This window comes from Cetorhinus maximus, chromosome 17 (genome assembly GCF_964194155.1).
Source record: "Cetorhinus maximus chromosome 17, sCetMax3.hap1.1, whole genome shotgun sequence".
Classification (NCBI taxonomy): domain Eukaryota; kingdom Metazoa; phylum Chordata; class Chondrichthyes; order Lamniformes; family Cetorhinidae; genus Cetorhinus; species Cetorhinus maximus.
In genome coordinates, this window is record NC_135895.1 from 28,554,161 (window position 1) to 28,575,701 (window position 21,541).

Consider the following 21,541-nt stretch of genomic DNA (forward strand, 5'->3'; position numbering starts at 1 on the left):
GGTGAAAAGGACTTCCTGGATGAGTTTCTCAGAGTTTTGGTTTTTACACTGAGACCTCGTAGGTCAAAAAGTGAGTCATCAAGATGATATCGGAGATGCACTCCTCCTTCAAGATCCTTGACAGCATGGCTAAGGACACAGGTAAAGAGCAGGTTAAAGAACAGGTAGAAGAGAACTGATGCTAGAATGCTGCCCTGCATTACTCCATTCAAGATCTCAAAGGGAGCTGATGATTTGCCATTTAAAATGACCTGGCCCGTCATTCCGTTGTGGAACAGCTATATGACCTTGACAAATTTTTTTGGGCATCCACGCTGTTCCAAGATTGTCCAGAGGGCCTCCCTGCAGATTGGCCTTTGCGAGATCAATGAAAATGAAGTAAAGGGCCATGCTGTGCTCGAGGCATTTTTCTTGGATTTGTCTCACAGTGAACATCATGTCCACAATGCTGTGACCTGGTCAAAAGCCACACTGAGCTTTGGGCAGATTTGTTTCTACCACATCAGGATGATGCATTAAAACATCTTTCCTTCTGTGGACAGAAGTGAGATACCTCTGTAGTTGCTACATTCTGCTTTCTTGCGTTGCCTTAGAGAGCAACTATCGTTCCATCGTGAAAGTCATTTGGCATCTTTTCTTCATTCCAAATACACAAGAGAATATCATGGAAGACCTCTATCATGTCAGGACCTGCTCCTTTGAAAATTTCTGCTGGGATTCCATCTTTCCCTGTAGCCTTGCCTGAGTTCACCTGCTTAATAGCTTTCTTGATCTCATCAACAGAAGGAGGCAAGTCAACCTCGTCAACTACTGGCTGCTGAGGAATCTGGTTGAGGGCTGTGTGGTTGACGGTAGATGGTCTGTTCAGCAGGCTGCTGAAGTGTTTTGCCCATCTGTCTCTTACTTCTGCATGATTTTTGATCAAGGACGATCCATCGGCTGAGAGCAGTAGTGTGGAGCCTGTCCTAGAAGGTCCATGTACATATTTAATAGAACTGAAGAACTTTTTTGAGCTGTGGGAGTCTGCATATTGTTGTAATTTTGCAACTTTCCTTTCCCACTATCCGTCTTGCATCACACACAGTTCTCTCTGAACTTTGCTCTTTAGATGTCAAAACCTGTCTCTTTTGGTGGTGGAGGTTGGATCATTCTACCACTCCATATATGCTCCATTTTTGGCTTTCAGGATTTGAGAGACGTTTTCGTCATTTTCATCGAACCAACCCTGAAGCACTCGCTTCTTCGGTCCAAGAACAGTGTTTGCTGTTTCAGTGACAATGTCTTTAAATTTGCTCTACTTCTTGACACGGGCTGCAACAAGGGACATGCTAGCTTTGAGTTTTTGAATGTGTGTTCTGAAACTGGTTGTAGCAAGCGTTGCTATTCATGTTTAGCCGTATTGAAAGGAGCTCTGACGGCTTTTGGTCGCTTGCGCTGAGTTGGAGCAATTCACAAGTTGAGAATTGCTCAGATTAGTCTGTGATCTGCCCAACATTATGCACATTGCTTTGCCCATGTAATTTGTACATCCTGAGATCTTTCTGACGCACAATGATGTAGTTGATCATGTGTCACTGTTTTGACCTTGGATGCATCCAAATAGTCTTGTACTTATCAGCTTGCCTGAACATTGTGTTGGTAATGTAAAGATTGTGCTCAGCACATTTGTTCATGAGTAACAGGCCATTGCTGTTAAGTTTTCCAACCTTGTGATTACCCAGAATTCCTTTCCAGTTATCTCTGACTTTCCCCGCCCAGGCATTGAAGTCTCCTAGAACCTTGAGCTTATCATTGACAGACACGGACTTAATGACTTGATCCAGACCCTTGTAGAGTTGTTCTTTCACGTCCTCGGGGGCTGTTGAGAGTTGGTGCTTAGGGGCTGATGAAGGTCACGTGGTTTGTTCGGCCGAGTGGAAAACACAACTATGAGGTGCTTGTTGATCCCAACAGGGAGTGTAGTAATGTCTTTCATCAAAGATGATCTGATTGAGAATCCTACACCATATATCCTGTCCTCACTCTCCATTTTTCCCTTCCAGAAAAAAGCGTAGTCACCTTAATCTTCCTTTAGTGAGCCCTTATCAGCGGGCCTTGTCTCACTCAGTGCCACAATGTCGATGCGATAGCGTGCTAGTTCTTTAGATATAAGAGCTGTTCTCCTTTCAGGTCATGTTGTGTTGCTTCTGTCCAGTAGAGTCTGGATATTCCAAGCTCCAATGATGAATCATTTCGTTTGATTTTGAAGTTATTCGACCGCTTTGTGGATGATCTGCCAGCTGCAGTAAACTGGCCAGACGTTTGTAGGGCTGGCAATGTTTAGGGTACCTTTTCTAAACCCCTCCCTCACAAAGGGTGGGCAGTGCTATTCTAAAGAGGGCTGCCTAGTTACCCTAGATATTGCTAAACTCCTCTGCTGCCCTGGGTGCAGAGTTGAGCAGTCACTAGTCCAAGGGCCGCCTACGTGCAGGTTTGTGACTATGACCACGAGTGGCCACCCCCACCTGTTGCTTTGCCATGCCTCCATCGCTGCAGGACTTTGGAAGAAAGAAACAAAGATGAACTTGCACAAAAACCTGTGCAAGAATATTTTTAAAGTGGGAGAACCGTTCCATAGGAGCAATCCCACTCTCTCGGTCGCAGAAGCCTGAGTTCAGTGGCATGGAGAACAGTTACGACTGAAGACTTCTTTGGATGCAGTGGATGACCATGACATCTTTTGTGCCTCATCATGCTCTTCACATTCCACGGTGCTATGCTGGACTGCCTTCTTGACCACTGAATTAGTCAAGCCATTTCTTCTGCCCAGTCCGCCGGAACAGCCTTCACATGCTAGAGATAGGCAAATCCCAAACTCACTGAGAGTTTGAGACCTGTCAGCTACCCTCACCTCGTTTAGCCCGCTTGTCGAAGTGGCTGCCCATAGTGTGGCCGTTGCAGCAGGCAAGCAACTTCTCGGAGCCACAGGTGAGAGCTGGGTGTCAGGTGGGGACCAAATTAGGCAAACTACTCAAAGTACGACAAGTCTCCCACCCCCCCACCTCCTCCTTAAGAATCCCATGATGGCCAACACTCTCCTTGGGGATTAAGAAATGCAGATGCACCTGGTTCTCTTTGGTTAACTCCTGCCTCCAGTTGCATCCCACCTTGTCTTGCCAGAGAGGAAAGTGTATCATGCAGTGTGGCTAGTCGATGGGGCTGTTGTGGTTGAATGACTGACAGTGTGTGCAAACTGTGAATGTGAGGCTTGCAGCAGTGCTCAGTACGCGAGGGTGAAGTGAAGCACATGGAAGTTAGGTATGAGTTGTGATTGCTAGAGATTGTTGGTAGGTGTAGAGGTGTAGTGACTTGAACAGTTTTTGAGTGGTGCAGTTGGTAGGATGTGACATTTGAAAGTGCATTTACTGACCTGACCATGGCACCTGGCACTGACCTTCAAGACCATTTGCTCTTGCTGTCTTTTGTCCATGTGTCTGGAGGGCTGACTGGCCTCCTGTGGATATAGGATCTCTTCTTCTTTTTCAGTGCATTGTCTAAACCTTTGAATTTGCTATCTCCCCTGTTGTGCCCTTCCTCACTCTTTTCCAGGTTAGCTGCTCTTCAGCCATGACTCCCAGCACCTTGTCGAGCCACAGTGCACCTTCCCCTTAAGAGCTGCAGGCTAATTTTAAGTGGTGCTAGCCAGTCACAATATTGGTCTCCTGCTGATATATCCAGCCAGTCAACAGTGCGTTTGGCATGAAATGAGCAGGCAGCAAAAAGTTGGTGTGTTGCCAGCTTTGGAATCAAGTAGATGCGTGTTAATTCTGCATAGCGATCCCTGTGCCAGTTTTCAGGGGTTATCCAATTTAGCTTCCAATTACTCATTTCTAAATATCAAAGTAGAATCCCATTAAATTCATACATCATTGCTACACTAATTAAAGGAAGAAATGACTTGCATTTTAATACTGAAAACTAAAAACCAGACCCTGCTAAATTGTAGCACCACCGTAGCTCGTCACACAGAGCTAACAGACTTTGGAAAGGGCATTAAAATCCTGCTGCTTGATATTAGATACATTACAAATCAACAAGATGCTTTTTTTAAAAAAAGCTTAATCTAAACCTGTGAGAACAAAGAATTCAATTTCTGTAAACAATGTCTTGCATGGGTTTACATTCCAATTTTTTGCAACAAGCAATTTCCCTGCACATGCATCCAAAGTCTAGCTCCAAAGTTTTGAAATTCCCACCCTTTATAGGAAGATGGTGGCATCGTGGTAATGTCACTGGACTAATATTTCAGAGGCCCGGACTAATGCTGTGGGGACATGGGTTCAAATTTCACCACGACAGCTGGTAGAATTTAAACTAAATTAATAAATCTGGAATATAAAGCTAGTGTCAGTAATAGTGACCATGACATCTATCATCGATTGTTGTAAAAACCTATCTGGTTCACTAATGTCCATTAGGGAACGAAACCTGCCACCCTTGTCTGGCCTACATGTGACTCCAGACCTGCAGTATAGTGGTTGACACTTAACTGCCCTCTGCAGGTGCTTAGCAAGCTACTCAGCTGAAGGGCAATTGGGGATGGGCAACAAATGCTAGCCTTGCCAGTGAGGCCCACATCCCATGGTAGAATAAAGAAAAAATAAATGAACTTCTCCACCTCTCTCTCCTCCTTTTAAGATATTCTTTAACCAAGCTTTTGGTCACCTTTCCTGATGTGTCTTAGGTTCTGAGTCAGATTTTGCCTGATTGTGCTCCTGTGAAGCTCTTGCAACATTTTACTTTAAGGGCATTGTATATAAATGCAAGTCGTTACTGTTTTACCTTTTTACTCATTATCATGAAGATTTGGGAACCACAACGGCAAGATTATTTGCTCTGAGCAGAGAAAACAGCATGTGCTTGATTGACAATGCCAGCAGCAGGAAGAAGCTGTAATTCATCAAGTTAAAACTGTGGTGCTGGTAGACAAAAATGTATTCCTACCAATTTACACCTGTGGTAAGCTTCACAATTAATGCACGTTAAAGCTAATCTCTCAAAAAATAAATGCATTAATCACAAATTATGATTAATTGACAACCCTAGGAGCAACATTACTTTAACAATACAATTAGGATTTTAAAGCTGCATAATATTTTCCTAACTGTTCCGTTGTTCAGAGTTTTGAATAACTTGCTCTGAAGTAATTTAAACTGGTGGGGATGCAATTTAGAAAGTTTGCCTAATTTAGCAAGGACATTTAGGAGAGCTAACCTACATGCTGAGCATCCCTTTAAGAAGTCCTGTTGGACATTGAACTGAGCTTCCTACATCCTTGCCATCACCAAATCCACCTATTTCGACCTGCACAACATTGCCATTTATGCCCCGCGGCCACATTTTTTTATGGGGAGATGGAGAAGGAACAATTCTGCTCTTATCAAAGAAGGATATTAATGCTGGGAAATGGGAAGCAACCATTTCAGGTTTGGTATTCATATACACCTCCCAGCAATGGCTAGTAATGAGGAATTGAAAACCTCGCTGATTTTCTTTTTCCTTCTAGCTCGTGGTTGCTGAGACTAACACATCCACTCTACTGCAGCTGAGAACTGTTAACTCAGTGCAGAACACAGCGAGTGAGCCCAAATTTGCCCTAGTCTCCTTAATCTGTTCCAAGTAGAATGTGTATTCACGCAGTGAACTGTTCAAAACCGTTTCTGATATTTTCTCCCTTTTTACTGCAATTATAGATGTGTATTCAATGCAACAGTGACATCTACTAATTTAGGGCTGATCTAGGATAACAAACGCAGAACAGATGTTTATGTGAAGTGCATGATTAATACATTTTCCTTTATTACCTTGGTTCTGCTTATTTTGTCAGTTTTCTTTCTTATTAATCTGGAAATGTTCCTCCCAGAACACAGTCACAGCTGTTAAAATGTCAAATTCGTACCACCTGACATGCTCCAGCTGCCTGCTCCAGATTTTGATGTCTTCTCAACTTCTGCTATTTTGCTTCTGAAGACTTACTTACAGTCAACAATGCTCAGCACCTTGTGAGCAAACACACAAAAGCTGATGAGTTTTATTGAAATGTCCAAGCTTGCCATGCTGATGATAATTACGCAATCGTCATGTTGAAGGAGTCTTCATAATTTTTGATTCTTTTGCCATATTATTGGAAGGTTATTAATACACATTGAATCTGTCTCTTTAACAAAATCATTTGAAAGGAAGAGCTGAAGATATTACACATATCTATGTGTCTAACTATGCTCAAAGATTTGTAATTTCTTATAGGCTTAAGTCATTTTGCCAGAACAGGTACCTGATTCCAGTATTTGGTGTAGGCTTTAGTCATGACAATCTTCCTGTGATTGCTGCAGCTATTCCTTAAACCTCATGGAGAAACTTGATTCGTTTGAGCTTCTTCCCAGGATTTAACAAGGTTACAGGTCATCAAACCCTAAATTTATTTGGAAGTTAAGGATGTGACTTTCATGTTCTTGTGTAATCTAATAGGTTAAGCATTGATGCAAATCTTGTCAACAGTAAATTGGAAACACTGGTTAAATTTTGTGAATCAGTACTTTTGCATAGTTAATTGCAGCTACAGGTGCAGATTTACCTAAGTGCTGTAACGCACTAGTGATCGCAGTAGGAAATTGTGCATAGATGAAGGGTAAAGGAATGTGGGCAATTAAAGGGAAGTGGCAGAAAAGGGGACTCAGATCCTTGCAGCCTTTGGAAAAAAATCAATGCCTTGGTAGCTTTTATCGAGGCTGAAGAAGGAGAGATGTAAAAAATTACAGTATATTGAATGGAAATCCAGTGTGTAGGCACCAGTCTATAGGAAAGTGATAGAGCAACCCAATACCCTATTTTGTGGGTGCTTAAGTGGATATCATGTTGTGTAAACTGGTGGAAGGTGACCCTGTTTGTCAGCCCTTAGCACTATCCCCATACATCAGCATTGCATCATAACTAGAATGAAGTAGAGATCATTAGCCACTAGTTGTGCCAGCCCTAAGTCACATGTTAGTGGCAGGTGTCCCTATGGCATGTGATGTAGTTCTTCACCTTGTTCTATGCTTACCTGAATCCTGTAAAGACAGTTCCATATTGTAGTTGTGAAAATGCCTGCAGATATGCTCATTGGCACTTTGGATGTGACCAGTCTGCTTTTGCAGGCTGATGAGGACTGTGCAGGTTACAACGCTACTTGTTGAGCAAATATTGGTCACCCCTTCTAAATTTTCTTCTTTGTCTCAGCCACCAGATTCTTGATTAGGTTTCTATGAATCATTTTGGGTCATTTTTCAACATTAAAGATGCTATATAAGTGACTAATAGTAGTTGTTTTCCACAACAAATCACACAATGCCTCATGCATATACCCAATTAACGATAGGTAGGCCACGTGTGATTCGTTGTGCAAGTGATTTGTTAGCATCCAGATTTGCTGAGAAACAGGAATTTTCAGTATTCCCAGGACCTTTTGTGTAAAATTGTAAGCCTGGCTAACAAATTACATGACATGGCAAATGTAGAAAAATATTGTGGCTATTCCACTTTTAATAGTTTTATAATGAATAGATCTGCATCTTTCTGTAAAGGGGGTAGTCTAATAAATGGTTGGTTAGTTTATGACATGTTCCAAACTAATGATTGCACTATTAAGAGTGCTTCAGAATCAGTATTTAAAGTACGAGTGCTTATATATCATTCCTGTTAGAAAGTTCTGAAAATGTAATTTGTGGGTAACTCTTAGGGAACTGGAGAATCCAGTGGTGGACAACAGAGGAGATGGCTGTGCCTATTCAGATGCCCACAAAGACAGACTTTTTATTCCTTGCCAACCCACAATGGGCTACATTCGGTAAGTGCAGAAATTCAAGGGACTTATTGTGGGGTCCCACACAATGCCAAATCACTGGCTGTGAAGATAGGGAACAAGTGTAATACTTCTCATCAGTATAGGAGATAGACTCCCACACATTACATTGGTTAATATTCAGGGTATTTATTGAGAATTAGCACAGTTTGCATGTATAACTTAAATGGGCTTTTTAATAATTGGTTCAGTATTTTTGCAAGAAACAAAACTGTTCTTCCACACCATTGGAATGCCTTGCGAAGTGAAACCATTGAGTATCTCTACTGTTTAGAACAAAGATGCAATCAGAACATTAGGCTAAAGAAGCAACCAGTTAATTTTCTGTCATATAGGTTCAAACTTTGTGATCTAGAAGACAGAATTGGATTTGACTGTGCTGAAACCTGTAGATGAATAACCTGTTAACCCCCACCCCTGCACCAAGTATGAGTTCAAAATATGCCAGATTTCATTCCGAGCAGTTTTAGTTAAATTAGGTCAACATTGTAAAAAGTACCAGCAGGTGCGCTTTACACCTTAAAGGGTTACTGATACCCTCAAAGAGTTTGAAGTAGTGTAAGTTGGGTTCTATTTCATTTTGTTTTATTTCTATTCTAATTTATATTTTAAATGTAATGTTCTGATTTTCTTTCCTTTTCTAAAGTCACTGGGTTTAATTTCTTAGGGGGGAGGTGGGGGTTATCTGGATTGACCACTCTTAATTTAGGCATTAATCTTGTTTACATGTCAAATGAGGCTTCAGACTAATTTAAATGGTTGATTGAGGTAACCGCTGAGAAATGTGGTTACTGGATGTTGCTGGGTTATAATTTCACAGGTATTAGCAGACCTTGCGTAACTTGTACAAGTGACTGGGTCAGAGTTGACAAGCTGCTCAACTCTGAAGGATGGGTGGCCCAGGTCTACCGCTGCCTTCACTCAGTGCCATCATGGCATAACAATTATTATTGAATAAATAAGCACTACCATAACAACAACTTCCATTCATGTAGCACCTTTGGTGGTGAGGCACTTTACAGGAGTGTAAATCAAACAAAATGCTGAGGCACATGAGATATTAGGATAGGCAACCAAAAGCTCGGTCCAAGAGGTAGCAGGATGTTATTAAATGATTTTTAACTAGTACTAAATAACCAACACAATGGAGAAAAAGGAGCAAAACATCTGAATTTGCTACATCTGTATTGTTAAAGACATTACCTTTCACAACTACTGAATTCTTCAGTTCGTGAAAAACTGCACCCGCAGAACTCTCAGAACTCGCGAACAGAAAGGATCCTAAATTATGAGCATGAGGAGGATTGCAAGAAGATGTAGACAGGTTAGTGGATGAGTTAATAGGTGACAGATGCAGTTCAACGTAGGAAAATGTGAAACAGTAAATTTAGTTGGGGGGGAAATAAAAACAAGTATACCCTCCATGTTAATATTCTTAAACAAAGTGAAGTACAGAGTTGATCCAGATAGGTAAATCATTAAAGGTGGGAATGCAGGTTAAAAAAATAGAAATTCAGAAAATGTCATTAGCATTCTGGATTTTACACGTAGGGCATTGATTATAATATTGAATTTGTACATTTATTGGTCAGGCTGTGGTCGGAGTTTGGATGATAGGAAGGATATTAGAGCCAAAGGAAGGACAGAGCCAAGATTTTCTAGAATTCTACCAAGACTGAAAGGAATAAAAACAAAATACTGCCATGCTGGAAATCTGAAATACAAACATAAAATGCTCTAAAAACTCAGCAGGGCTGGCAGCATCTGTGGAGAGAGAAACAGAGTTAACGTTTCAAAACCATTATGACTCTTCTTCAGAGCTTCTTCTGAGAAATAACTTGCACTTGAATAGCACCTTTCGTGACCTCGGGACATCCAAAAACATTTCATAGTAATGAAGTACCTTTGAAGTTAACCGCTGTTCTAAGAGGTTATAGTAAAGAAAGACTCGAACAGGATCAAGTAAATAATGAAATGGTTGCAATAGTAAACAGTGAAAGATTGTTTCCACTGGCTGGAAATTTTATAACAAAGGTGCGCGAACTCAAAATTTTTGTTAGAATGCGAGGGATATTAGATTTTTATTTTAACATGTAAATTCTGCCTACATTGAGGCATTGAAGCAGAAACTGTAAAATCCATTACAAATGTAACATCACAGGCTGGGGGTAATCACCAGATTAACATGGGAAAATTCAAAGTTTATTAGAAAAAAAATAACTTGCACCTATATATTATCTTTTCATGTCCTTTGAATGTGAGTTTCTTTAAGACATCCAATGAATTACAGTTATGTAGGCAAATGTAATAGCCAGCTTATGTATGGCCGGCCCCAGAAGTGGCAAATGAGAAGAATGACCAGTTATTTTTTTATAATAGTGTTTGAAGGAAGAATGTTAGTTGGATGTGAAATCTGTTATGTGCGTCTGACAGGGCTGATGTCTAATCTGAAAGATGTGACTCATTTTAATGTAATGTTTTCTCAGCACTTGTCTGAAATGTCAGCCTTGGCTGAAATGTAACATTCTCACCTTCTTGTTGGTCTGGTGCAGAAAGCACGTCTACATTGCCTTTGCTGCTTTAGATAATTAGAAGCGTTATCCCTTCTGAGTCAGGAGGTTGTAGGTTCATTTTTCACCCTAGAGACTGAATTACATGCCCTTCATTGCCACAAACATTTTGCCACTCTCTGTTCAATAGGTACTCATTTAATTTCAAAACTGACCTTTAAGATTGAGACTACCACACCACAAGCATCCTGTTTGACTGAAGGTGGCTCATTCTTCTGGTCTCTTCTTCTCTGCCATCTTCAACATTACTGACCACATTACTCTTCTTCACTGCTTCTCCATGGTCTATCCCCACTACACATCTCTCCCATAATTCTGCTCCTATGTATTCCAATGTAGTCACTAAAATCTAAGCACAGAAATAGGCTAAATAGTGGCTTTATCTTCTTATTTCCAACGTACAACCAGAACCCCATATTCCTAAAACGCCTACTCCTAAAATAACAAAACAACCTTTATTTTATAGCATTTTCTTCCATGCCCTTCTACCTCTTGCTGAATTGGAGCACAAGAGCTGAATTCTTGATCCCTTCTGTTCATCATTTACATGTTACTCCTTGAAGACATTATTTGTAAATCTCTCCCCTACCTCTATTTGGCTAAGTTTGTTGCTTTTTGACACTTTCTAGCAGCCTGTAGGACATCAAATCCAAGTTAGTTAGTAATTTCCTTCAGCTCAAAATGTGATGTCATCATCATTTTCTTCTTCGCACAGTGAAGGGATACAAGCTTCAGTGTTATATAGAATAATAATTGCCTTGGGAATGACTTGCAAGTGGTTATTCAATCAAGTTGTTTTGATAATGTTATAAATTGTGTGAGAAAAACATGCATGGGTTATAGACATCAGGAGATTAAGATTAAATTGAGATAAATTACTTGATTCTATTACAAAATATTTGTCTCTGGTATACAGGCTACACTTAGTTTGAAACAGAACCTTTTTACTGGCTTGTTAGGTAGCAAAACTCCTGTGTTTAGTCGAGGTGGTGTGACATCAGTGAATGAGTTGGAAAGATAATGGTGATGTAAGATGTAAATGTGGAGTCTCAAACTATGCATGTTGTTGTGGAAGGAGTGGATGAGACAGAGGAGCTTTGGTGGACAGCCAGTTTTCCCCAAAATCTTGCAGAGTCCTGATCTGCTGACAGTGTCGAATGCCTTATTTATGAAAGGAGGGTAAAGAGGTATACTCTGTTCTCTACACTTCGCTTGTAGCTGGTATATGGTGAAGATCATGTCCACAGTAGAGCTTCGGACTCTGTGGAAACTGCACTGTACCTCTAGATGCACTCAGTGAGCAAGTAGATGGAGTATTTTAAGTATGACCCTAGCAAAGATCTTCCCAGTGATGCTAAGGAGTGAGATACCCCTGTAGTTGTTGTAGCCTCCTCTGTTGCCTTTATTTTTCTATCGTGTGACGATTGTTGCATCACGCACCTCCTGTGGAATGGAGCCAACTTATCAGTAGAGAAGGAGATGGTCATAAAGTTGTGACAATAGATGGGACTTTTTGTTCTTGAGCAGTTTGGTTGGGATTCTGTCCTTGCTGGATATCTTTCTGTTTGCTAAGCAATCTATGGCCTTCTCAAGTTCAGGTGATGAGGGTTCTTCATTTAACTGTAGGAGACTGTCAAGCGCAGAGGTGAGAGATATCCACCTCACAGGAGTACAGCTCAATAATGTTCAGCCCAGCGGGACATCTGTTTATTTCTGTTGGTAAGTACTTCACCATCTCCCAACTTCAGGGGGACAACTTTGGTGATGGTAGGGCCAAGCGCATACTTGATTCCTTCATTCAATGAAGTGAAACAGGGCTGTGTCCAAGCCCCCACTCTGTTTGGCATCTTTCCTCCATCCTTCTGACTTTGCCTTCCCTGTAGATATGGAAGGAGTCTATTTGCATACTAAGTCAGATGGAAAACTCTACAATCCAACAAGTCTGAAAGTGAAAGCAAAAATAAATTGCACCCTGATCAGAGAACTTCTCTATGCTAATGATGCTGCTCTAGTCACCCACATGGAAACTCAGCTACAAAGACTCATGGACTGTCTCTTCCATGCCCTGACTGTATGGGCTGAATTGTCCCCCTGCCGGGGGTGGGGGGGTGGGGGGAGAGTTGAAGGGCGGGCACGCACAGGCGAGCTTCCGATCGGCACCCCCGATCTGAGGCGCGGCGCCGTTTTACATGGACGGGCCAATTAAGCTGTGCGCTTCCTGTGCGGGCGGGGGGAATCCCAAAATCAAGAGTGTGTGCTCTTTCGCGGATGCGCACGAAAGAGCACACTCATCTCACTGAGGCTAAGTGCTGTCTCAGGGAGGGAGATCAGCTGTAAATGTCAAAAACCTTAAAATAGAAAAATAAAATTTCCCTAACATGTCCCCTAATGTGACAATGTCACATGAGTTGGGATATGTCCATAATTGTCAAAAAAAATGTATTAAAATTTTTAAAAAGCTACATGAAACCTCATCCTGCGCGTGGGTGACGTTTCATGTTTTTTCTAGTTCGCGCCGAGGCTCCTGGCCTGCCCGCCAACCTTAAGGTTGGACGGACAGGTCCTTTAATTACATAATTGACTCTATCAATGGCCTCAATTGGCCATTGACAGGTCGGCAGGCGCGCAGCTGATTTCGCTGCGCCCTCGCCTTCCTGAAAATTTAATTGGGGCGTGGTGACGTCGGGAGTTCCCCCTGATGTCACCACACGTCATTTTACGTGTCGGTGAGCGGGCCCCGCCCCCGCTCGCCGACGGGTAAAACCCTGCCCTATGTGTCAAGAAAATTGTGGTCATGGGACACCTTGTTGCATCTCCATCCCTGATTACACTAAATGACACCCCACTGGAAGTGGTTAGCAAATTCTGCTGCCTCGGATCCATGGTGACAGACAATGTGTCCCTTGATACATAATTTGATGTACTCGTAGGGAAAGCAGCTAGCACCTTTGGCCGACTCTCAAAAACCGCAGGGGATAACATCAAGTTGACCTTTAACACCCAGCTGATGGCTTCTAAGGCCTGTATTCTCATCTTGCTGTATGGCTGTGAAACATAGATGACTTACAGCTATCAAGAAAAGAAGCTCATCAGTTTTCATCTTCGCAGTCAATGGCACATTTTGGGTACATCCTGGCAGGAAAAAACACGAAGGTATGTAGATGAGGGTAGTGCAGTTGATGTAGCCTATGTGGATTTCAGCAAAGCCTTTGAGAAGGTCGCACTTGGGAGACTAATAAAGAAGGCAAATGCACATGGGATACAGGGTAATTTGATAAGGTGGATTCAAAATTGGCTTAGTTGTAGGAGACAGAGGGTGATGACAGAAGGATGCTTTAGTAAATGGAAGCCAGTGTCCAGTGGCGTACCACAGGGATCTGTGCTCGGTCCCCTATTATTTGTCATTTATATAAACGACATAGATGTGTCATATGGGGGTTGGATTAGTAAGTTTCCGGATGACACAAAGATTGGCCGGGTGTTTAATAGTGAGGTTGAGTGACTTGAGCTATAGGAAGATATAGACGGGATGGTCAAACGGGCAGATAAGTGGCAGATGGAATTTAACCCTGAAAAGTGTGAAGTGATACACTTTGGAAGGAGTAATTTGAGAAGGAAGTATCCAATGAATTGCATGACACTAGGAACTTCTGAGGACAAAGGGACCTTGGCGTGTGTGTCCATAGATCTCTGAAGGCTGAGGGGCATATTAGTGGTGTGGTGAAAAAGGCATATGGGACACTTGCCTTTATCAATCGAGGCATAGATTACAAAAGTAGGGAGGTCATGTTGGAGTTGTATAGAACCTTGGTGAGGCCACAGCTGGAGTACTGTGTGCAGTTCTGGTGGTCACATTATAGGAAGGATGTGATTGCACTGGAAGGGCTGCAGAGGAGATTCCCCAGGATGTTGCCTGGGATGAAACATTTAAGTTATGAAGAGAGGTTGGATAGACTTGGGTTGTTTTCGCTGGAGCAGGGAAGACCGAGGGGCAACCTGATCGAGGTGTACAAGATTATGAGGGACATGGACAGGGTGGATAGGGAGCAGCTGTTCCCCTTAGTTGAAGGGTCAGTCACGAGGGGACATAAGTTCAAGGTGAGGGGCAGGAGGTTTAGGGGGGATGTGAGGAAAAACTTTTTTACCCAGAGGGTGGTGACAGTCTGGAATGCACTGCCTGGGAGGGTGGTGGAGGTGGGTTGCCTCACATCTTTTAAAATGTACCTGGATGAGCACTTGGCACATCATAACATTCAAGGCTATGGGCCAAGTGCTGGTAAATGGGATTAGGTAGGTAGGTCAGGTGTTTCTCACGTGTTGGTACAGACGCGATGGGCCGAAGAGCCTCTTCTGCACTGTGTGATTCTGTGAATGTGGCAGTTCTCTCAAAGGTAGAGCTTCTTTGTTTGTTAGGACTCCTCAAACAGGGGCGGTTTTGTTGACTCGGGCATGTCTGCAGAATAGAAGGTGGAAAGCCAAGGGCTTTCTGTGTGGTGATGTAGCTGGAGCCAGACCACCAGTAGGATGCCCAATGCGCCCCTTCAGCGACGCTTGTGAGGGTGGCATAAAGGCCATAGACATCAATTATCATACCTGGAAGTCACTAGCTAACGACAGAGGAAAATGGCGACACCTCTTGCTAGCTTGGACCACCACAATGACCAGTGGCTACAGTGGCTTTGACAACAGATGCCAGTGCCAAAAACAACAACCCACAACGACACTTGGTAACTTCATGTGTGGCACTTGTGGCAGCACCTACCTCTTAAGGATTGGCTTCTTTGGCCACCAGCAAAGTTGCACCATATGAAGACTCCCCATCCGAAATTGTTTTTTTTTGCTGCATGTCCAGCAGGATGCCGGTACCTAAGATCTAAATGTATGCAGGCTTGTGCAGTGGATGCTTAAGAGTGACAGTTTTCCAAATTTAGGATTATTGATACCCAGATTAATTTATAATTCTCATGTTCTGATGCAAGTATTAGCTCGGTGTCATAGATTCGGGACGTCTGCCATATTGATGGTTCATTTGTTATATGGGATACAAAACCTTTGGCTTAATAAGTGGTGAAAAATGCATACCATATAAAGAACAACCTTTCCCTGACTGATGAGGCAAAGAAGTCAAAAATTGAATGAAGACCAGTTTAAATTTTGATACAAAATGTTTAGCTGCCCTATAAATTCGACCAAATGTTAGAATATTAGGGTGGATTTTGCTCAGGCATTGCCAGTGCGTATCAGAAAATCAATGGACATTTTCGGTCAGTTGAATTAATTAGGTGGAAAATGGCAGGCAATGCACTTGCAGTTTTCTGATTTATACACTAGTGGCTGGTAAGTTACATTTTTTTTTGTTTTGTTTGTTTGTTCCTGGGATGTGGGTATTACTGGCAAGGCCAGCAGTTATTGTCCATCCTTGATTACCCTTGATAAGGTGGCTGTGAGCCACCAATTTGAACTACTGCAGTCTGTGTTGTTACGATTCCGACAAGTCTGTCCAGTGACAAGTCAGAATCCAGAGTGAAACCTGGCTTGATAGATTCTAACTTTTTTTTTTGAAACCGTAGAGGAAAGCTACTGAACAAATTCACAGGATGAACTTTCACAATCTGTAACCTCATGGCCCAGCATATCCCCCACTCTACCATTACCACCAAGCTAGGGGATCAACCCTGGTTCAATGAAGAGTGCAGGAGGGCATGCTAGGAGCAGCAACAGACATACCTAAAAATGAGCTGTCAACCTGGTGAAGCTACAACACAGGATTACTTGAGTGCCAAACAGCATAAGCAACAAGCGATAGACAGAGCTAAGCTCAACCAACGGAACAGATTTAAGCTCTGCAGTCCTGCCACATCCAGTCATGAATGGTGGTGGACAGTTAAATGACTCACTGGAGGAGGAAGCTCCACAAAGATACCCACTCTCAAATATGGAGGAGCCCAGCACATCAGTACAAAGATAAGGCTGAAGCATTTGCAACAATTTTTAGCCAGATGTGCCGAGTGGATGATCCATCTCTGCCTCGTCCAGAGGTGCCTAGCATCACAGATGCAAGTCTTCAGCCAATTAGATTCACCCCATATGATGTCAAGAAATGGCTGAAGGCACTGGATACTGCAGAGGCTATGGGCCCTGACAATATTCCAATAGTACTGAAGATTTGTGCTGCAGAACTTGCCGTGCCCCTAGCCAAGCTATTCCAGCACAGCTACAACACTGGCATCTACCCAGCAATGTGGAAAATTGCCCAGGTATGTTCTGTATGCACAAAGCAGGACAAACCCAACCTGGCCAATTAATGGCCCATCAGTCTATCCTCGATCATTAGTAAAGTGATGAAAGGTGTGCTATCAAACGGCACTTGCTTAGCAATAACCTGCTCACTGACACTCAGTTTGGCGTTCCACCAGGGCCACTGAGCTCCTGACTTTATCACAGTCTTGGTTCAAACATGGGCAAAAGAGCAGAACCCCAGAGGTGAGGTGAGAGTGATGGCCTTTGATATCAGGGCAGCTTTTGACTGAGCATGGTATCAAGGAGCCCTTGCAAAACTGGAGTCAATTAGAATCGGGGAAAACTCTCCACTGTTTGGAGTCGTACCTAGCGCAAAGGAAGATGGTTGTGGTTGTTGGAGGTCAATCATCTTAGTTCCAGGACATCATTGCAGGAGTTCCTCAGAGTAGTGTCTTCAGTCCAACCATCTTCAGCTGCTTCATCAATGGCCTTCCTTCCATCATAAGGTCAGAAGTAAGCATGTCTGCTGATGATTGCACGATGTTCAGGACCATTTGCGACTCTTCAGATACTGAAGCAGTCCATGTTCAAATGTAGCAAGCCCTGGACAATATCTCGGCTTGGGCTGACAAGTGGCAAGTAACATTGGCGCCACATAAGTGCCAGGTTATGACCATCTCCAACAAGTTCAGTGGCATTACCATTGCTGAATCCCCCATTATCAACTGGAGATTGCCGCTGACCAGAAACTGAACTGGATTAGCCAGTGGCTGTGGCTGCAAGCTATGGCTACAAGAGCAGGCCAGAGGCTAGGAATCCTGCGGTAAGTCACCTCCTGACTCTCCAAAGCCTCTCCACTATGTACAAAGCACAAGTCAGGAGTGTGATGGAACACTGTCCACTTGCCTGGATGAGTGCTGCTCCAGCAATACGCAAGAAGCTTGACACCACCCGGGTCAAAGCAGCCTGCCTGATTGGCACCCTATCCACAAACATTCACTCCTCCATCACTGACTCACAGTGGCTGCAGTGTGTACTATCCACAAGATGCACTGCAGGAACTCACCAAGCCTCCTTAGCACCTTCCAAACCCATGACCACCAGCATTTAAAATGACAAGGGCAGCGGACATACGGGAACACCACCACCTGGAAGTTCCCCTCCAAGTCACTCACCACCCTGACTTGGAAATGTATCACCGTTCCTTCACTGTCATTGGGTCAAAATCCTGGAACTCCCTCTCTAACAGCACTCTGGATGTACCAACATCATATGGACTGCAGCGGTTTAAGAAGGCAATTCATCACCACCACCTCGAGGGCAATTAGGGATGGGCAATAAATGTTCCCCTAGCTGGCGAAGCCCACATCCCATGAATGAATAAAAAAATACAAAGAATAAAATATTTATTAGAACAAGAGAAGTGACCTATATTACACCAGACGGAAGGGTTGGAATACAAACAAAAGAAGTCAATTCAAATTCCCACTATTCTTTTAACCCAGCAACATCTTTATAGAGACACAAACCAGCCTTGGGACTGGCATAGTTGTAAACGGTTTTCTTCCAGTGAATTCCTGAGCATTCACTTGATGCTCCTCCCCCTGAGACACCCAAAATCTGGACTCTAAACTCACTGTTTCTCCAAATGCAGATCAAACAAAAGAGTTTCCTAAACTTAGTTTTCCAGAAGCACCTCTGCCAAACTGATTACTGAGTCCCATAACTCAACTTCCCCTCTCTCAACTCCTGTCTTTTTCTGTATCACTGGATCACTGTTGTTAGGCAACAGTACAGCCTTTGAATGAATATATACAAACAAACCCAAAAGATCTGACCTTTCAGTCACAAGTCTATCCAGACACCTAGGCACCAAGATTCATAAACAAAACCTAAATGAAACTGAAACCATTTTTACCCTTCTTAACACACAAATTCAATTTAAAATTATACATTTTCATAATAGTGTGGTGTTGGTGCACCCACAGTGCTGTTAGTTAGGAAGTTCCAGGATTTTCACCCAGCAACGTTGACAGGATGGCAATATATTTCTAAGTCAGGATAGTGCATGACTTGGAGGGTAACTTGCAGATGGTGGAATTCCTGTGTGCCTGCTGTCCTTGACCTTCTTGACGGTAGAGGTCGTGGTTTTGGAAGGTGCTATTAAAGGAGGCTTGGTGAGATACTGCATCTCTACCATCTTGTAGATAGTACACACTGTAAACTTGGTGTGCTGGTGGCAGAGGACAGGGTGCCGACCAAGAAGCCTGCTTTGTCCTAGATAGTGTTGAACCTCTGGAGTGTTAATGTAGCTGTACTTAACCAGACAAGTGGGGAGTATTTCATCACAATCCTGACTTGTTCATGGAGAAAGGTTTTGGGAATCAGCAGCCACAGAATTTATGTAGCTGGACACTGTTGACTTCTGGATGTTAATGGTGCGAATTTCGATGATGGTAATGCAATTGTATGCCATGGGGAGATGGTTAGACTCTCACTTGTTGGAGATGGCTATTGCCTGACACTTGCATGCCGCAAATATTACTTGCCACTTATCAGTCCAAGTCTGAATGTTGTCAAAATCTTGCTACATCTGGGCACAGACTACTTCATTATCTAAGGAGATGCAAATGGATCTGAATGTTGTGCAATAATCAGTGACCAACCCAACTTCTGACTTCATGGTAGTGGGAATGTCATTGATTACACAGCTATAGTTCATTGGCCCAGAGACCCTGCCCTGAGGAACTCCTGCAGCAATGTTCTGGGGCTGAGATGATTACCCTCCAACGACTACAACCATCTTCCTTTGTGCTCACTGTGAGTGAGTCAGTGGAGAGCTTTCCCTCTGACTTTTAGGGCTCCTTGATGTCACACTTGGTCAAATGCTGCCTTGATGTCAAAGACGGTCACTTTTACCTCACCTCTGGAATTCAGTTCTTTTGTCCATGTTTGGAGCAAGGCTGTATTGACGTCTGGGGCCGAGTGGTCCAGGTGGAACTAAAGCTGAGCTTCAGTGGACAGGTTGTTGATGAGTAGATGCTGCTTGATAGCACTATCAACAAATCTTCCATCAATTCATTGATGATTGAGAGAGTAGTTCTAGGGTAGTAATTGGCTCTATTGGATTTATCCTGCTTCTTGTGAACAGGAACTACTTGGGCAAGGGCTTGGAAAGGTAACCTTAATAAAGTTAGGAAGCAAGACACAATCAGTCCCTTTCACTCATCTTCCCTGATTTCACTGAATCCCATTGATTCCCAGTTCATCAATGCCATGAATTTAAAATTTTACTCCTTGTATTTCTCCATGGCTTAGTGCCCCTCCATCTCTGTTACCTGCTCCAGCCCTCCATTTCTGTTCCACTAATTCTGGTCTCTTTTTTTCCACTAATTCTGCCCCAACCTTTTTCACCCTACTATTGATGACTGTGCCTTCAGCTGTCGAGGCCCTAAGCACTGGAATTCCCTCCTTAAACAACTCCATCTCTCAATCACTCTTCTTTAAGATGCTCCTTAAAATCTATCCCACCTGCTCTAAAATCCTTCCCCTGGCTCAGTTAATTTTTGTCTATCACGCTTCTGTGAAGTGCCTTGGGATATTTTACAATGTTAAAGGTGCTATATAAATACAAGTTGTTAATGTGTCTAATTTTGGATAATATATTTTACTTAAGGCCATGGAGAGGTGCAGAAGCAATTTATTAAGATGATAATAGAAATGAGAGACAAATTATGAGAAGAAGCTAGAGAAACGGAGGCCCTTTTCAATGGGACATAAAAGGTTAAGAGGAAGCCTGAGAGCTGTGCAAAATTGAGGGGTTTTGAAAAGGCAAATAAAAAAAAATATTTCTGTTGTTGAGCAGCCAGTAAATAGAGGCATGCATTGAAGTCCAAAAGAATGAAAGAGAGTAGGAGATTTTTTTTATTGTTATGACAGTGTTTGTCTGGACATGAAATACTTTACCAGAAGCAGTGTTAGAAGCAGAATCCATCAAGTTTTTTTTAGAAGGTAAGTGGATAAATATTTTGAAAATATGGTTTGGGGAAAGGGCAAGGAAATGGCACAAAGTGGCTTGTTTTTCACAGCCTGAGTACTGGTGTGATGGCCTGAAATGCCCCTTGCTGTAAACTTCCATAATTCTTTCTGCTTGTGTCTTGTAACATTGTGTTACTAATCCTATTTTTTTTTTATCTCTCTCTTTCTCCAGCTCAACAGAATTGAACTATAAAAATGGAAATATCACAGAGGGTGGCTGTAGAAAAGGATTTGCTTCTGCACAGATGACAGCAATCTTCCCAAAGTAAGAAACCATTGCCACTTGAAGTGTTTTCCCACTGTTTTTCCCTCCCTGCTTTGAGAAAGCTGTGTGGTGGAGTGACAATAATACCAAGTAGATGGTGAATATAGCATCACTTTATTTTTGCAGCTGCATATATCTTAAGAGCAATTTTCCTTAAACCAGCAGCACCAAAAGCAGCTTATCTGGTTATTCATTAATTTGCTGCTTGAGAAACTCATTGTATACACATTTTCTGCTGAATTTGACCACATAACATTGACTGCACTGTGAAGAACATTTCGAGATGTCTTCAGGATGTGATAAGGTGCTACATATGGCATTTGGTTTGTATCTTGTGAGACCAACAAGATTTAAAGGATCTTCATGAGGAGTTGAGCCTCAATTTAGATGATAGTGTTGGTATATTTGTCCATGACTGGTCTCAGTACATTTGCGGCCTCTAGCTGAGGTAGAATCCGCAATCTATAAGTGTGACTAGAAATTGCAGTAAAGAGAAAACTAAGTCTACGGATGACACTGCTGCCCATGGCTATTATGATATTTGTTGGT

The 21,541-nt window shown here is 42.6% G+C and overlaps 1 protein-coding gene across 11 annotated transcripts in view; it reads left to right on the forward strand.

Annotated features, from left to right (window-relative positions):
* Positions 1 to 21,541, forward strand: part of st3gal3a (ST3 beta-galactoside alpha-2,3-sialyltransferase 3a) — a 681,850-nt gene that overhangs the window by 262,442 nt on the left and 397,867 nt on the right. For 7 of the 11 annotated variants that reach the window (XM_078560881.1, XM_078560878.1, XM_078560887.1 and 4 more), the window contains exons 4-5: positions 7,757 to 7,864; positions 20,900 to 20,992. In XM_078560881.1, the coding sequence (XP_078417007.1) occupies positions 7,757 to 7,864; positions 20,900 to 20,992 (201 nt within the window). Of the gene's footprint in view, positions 1 to 7,756; positions 7,865 to 20,598; positions 20,701 to 20,899; positions 20,993 to 21,541 lie in introns of those variants that run through there. The other 4 variants (XM_078560885.1, XM_078560886.1, XM_078560891.1 and 1 more) reach the window with 2 other exon arrangements.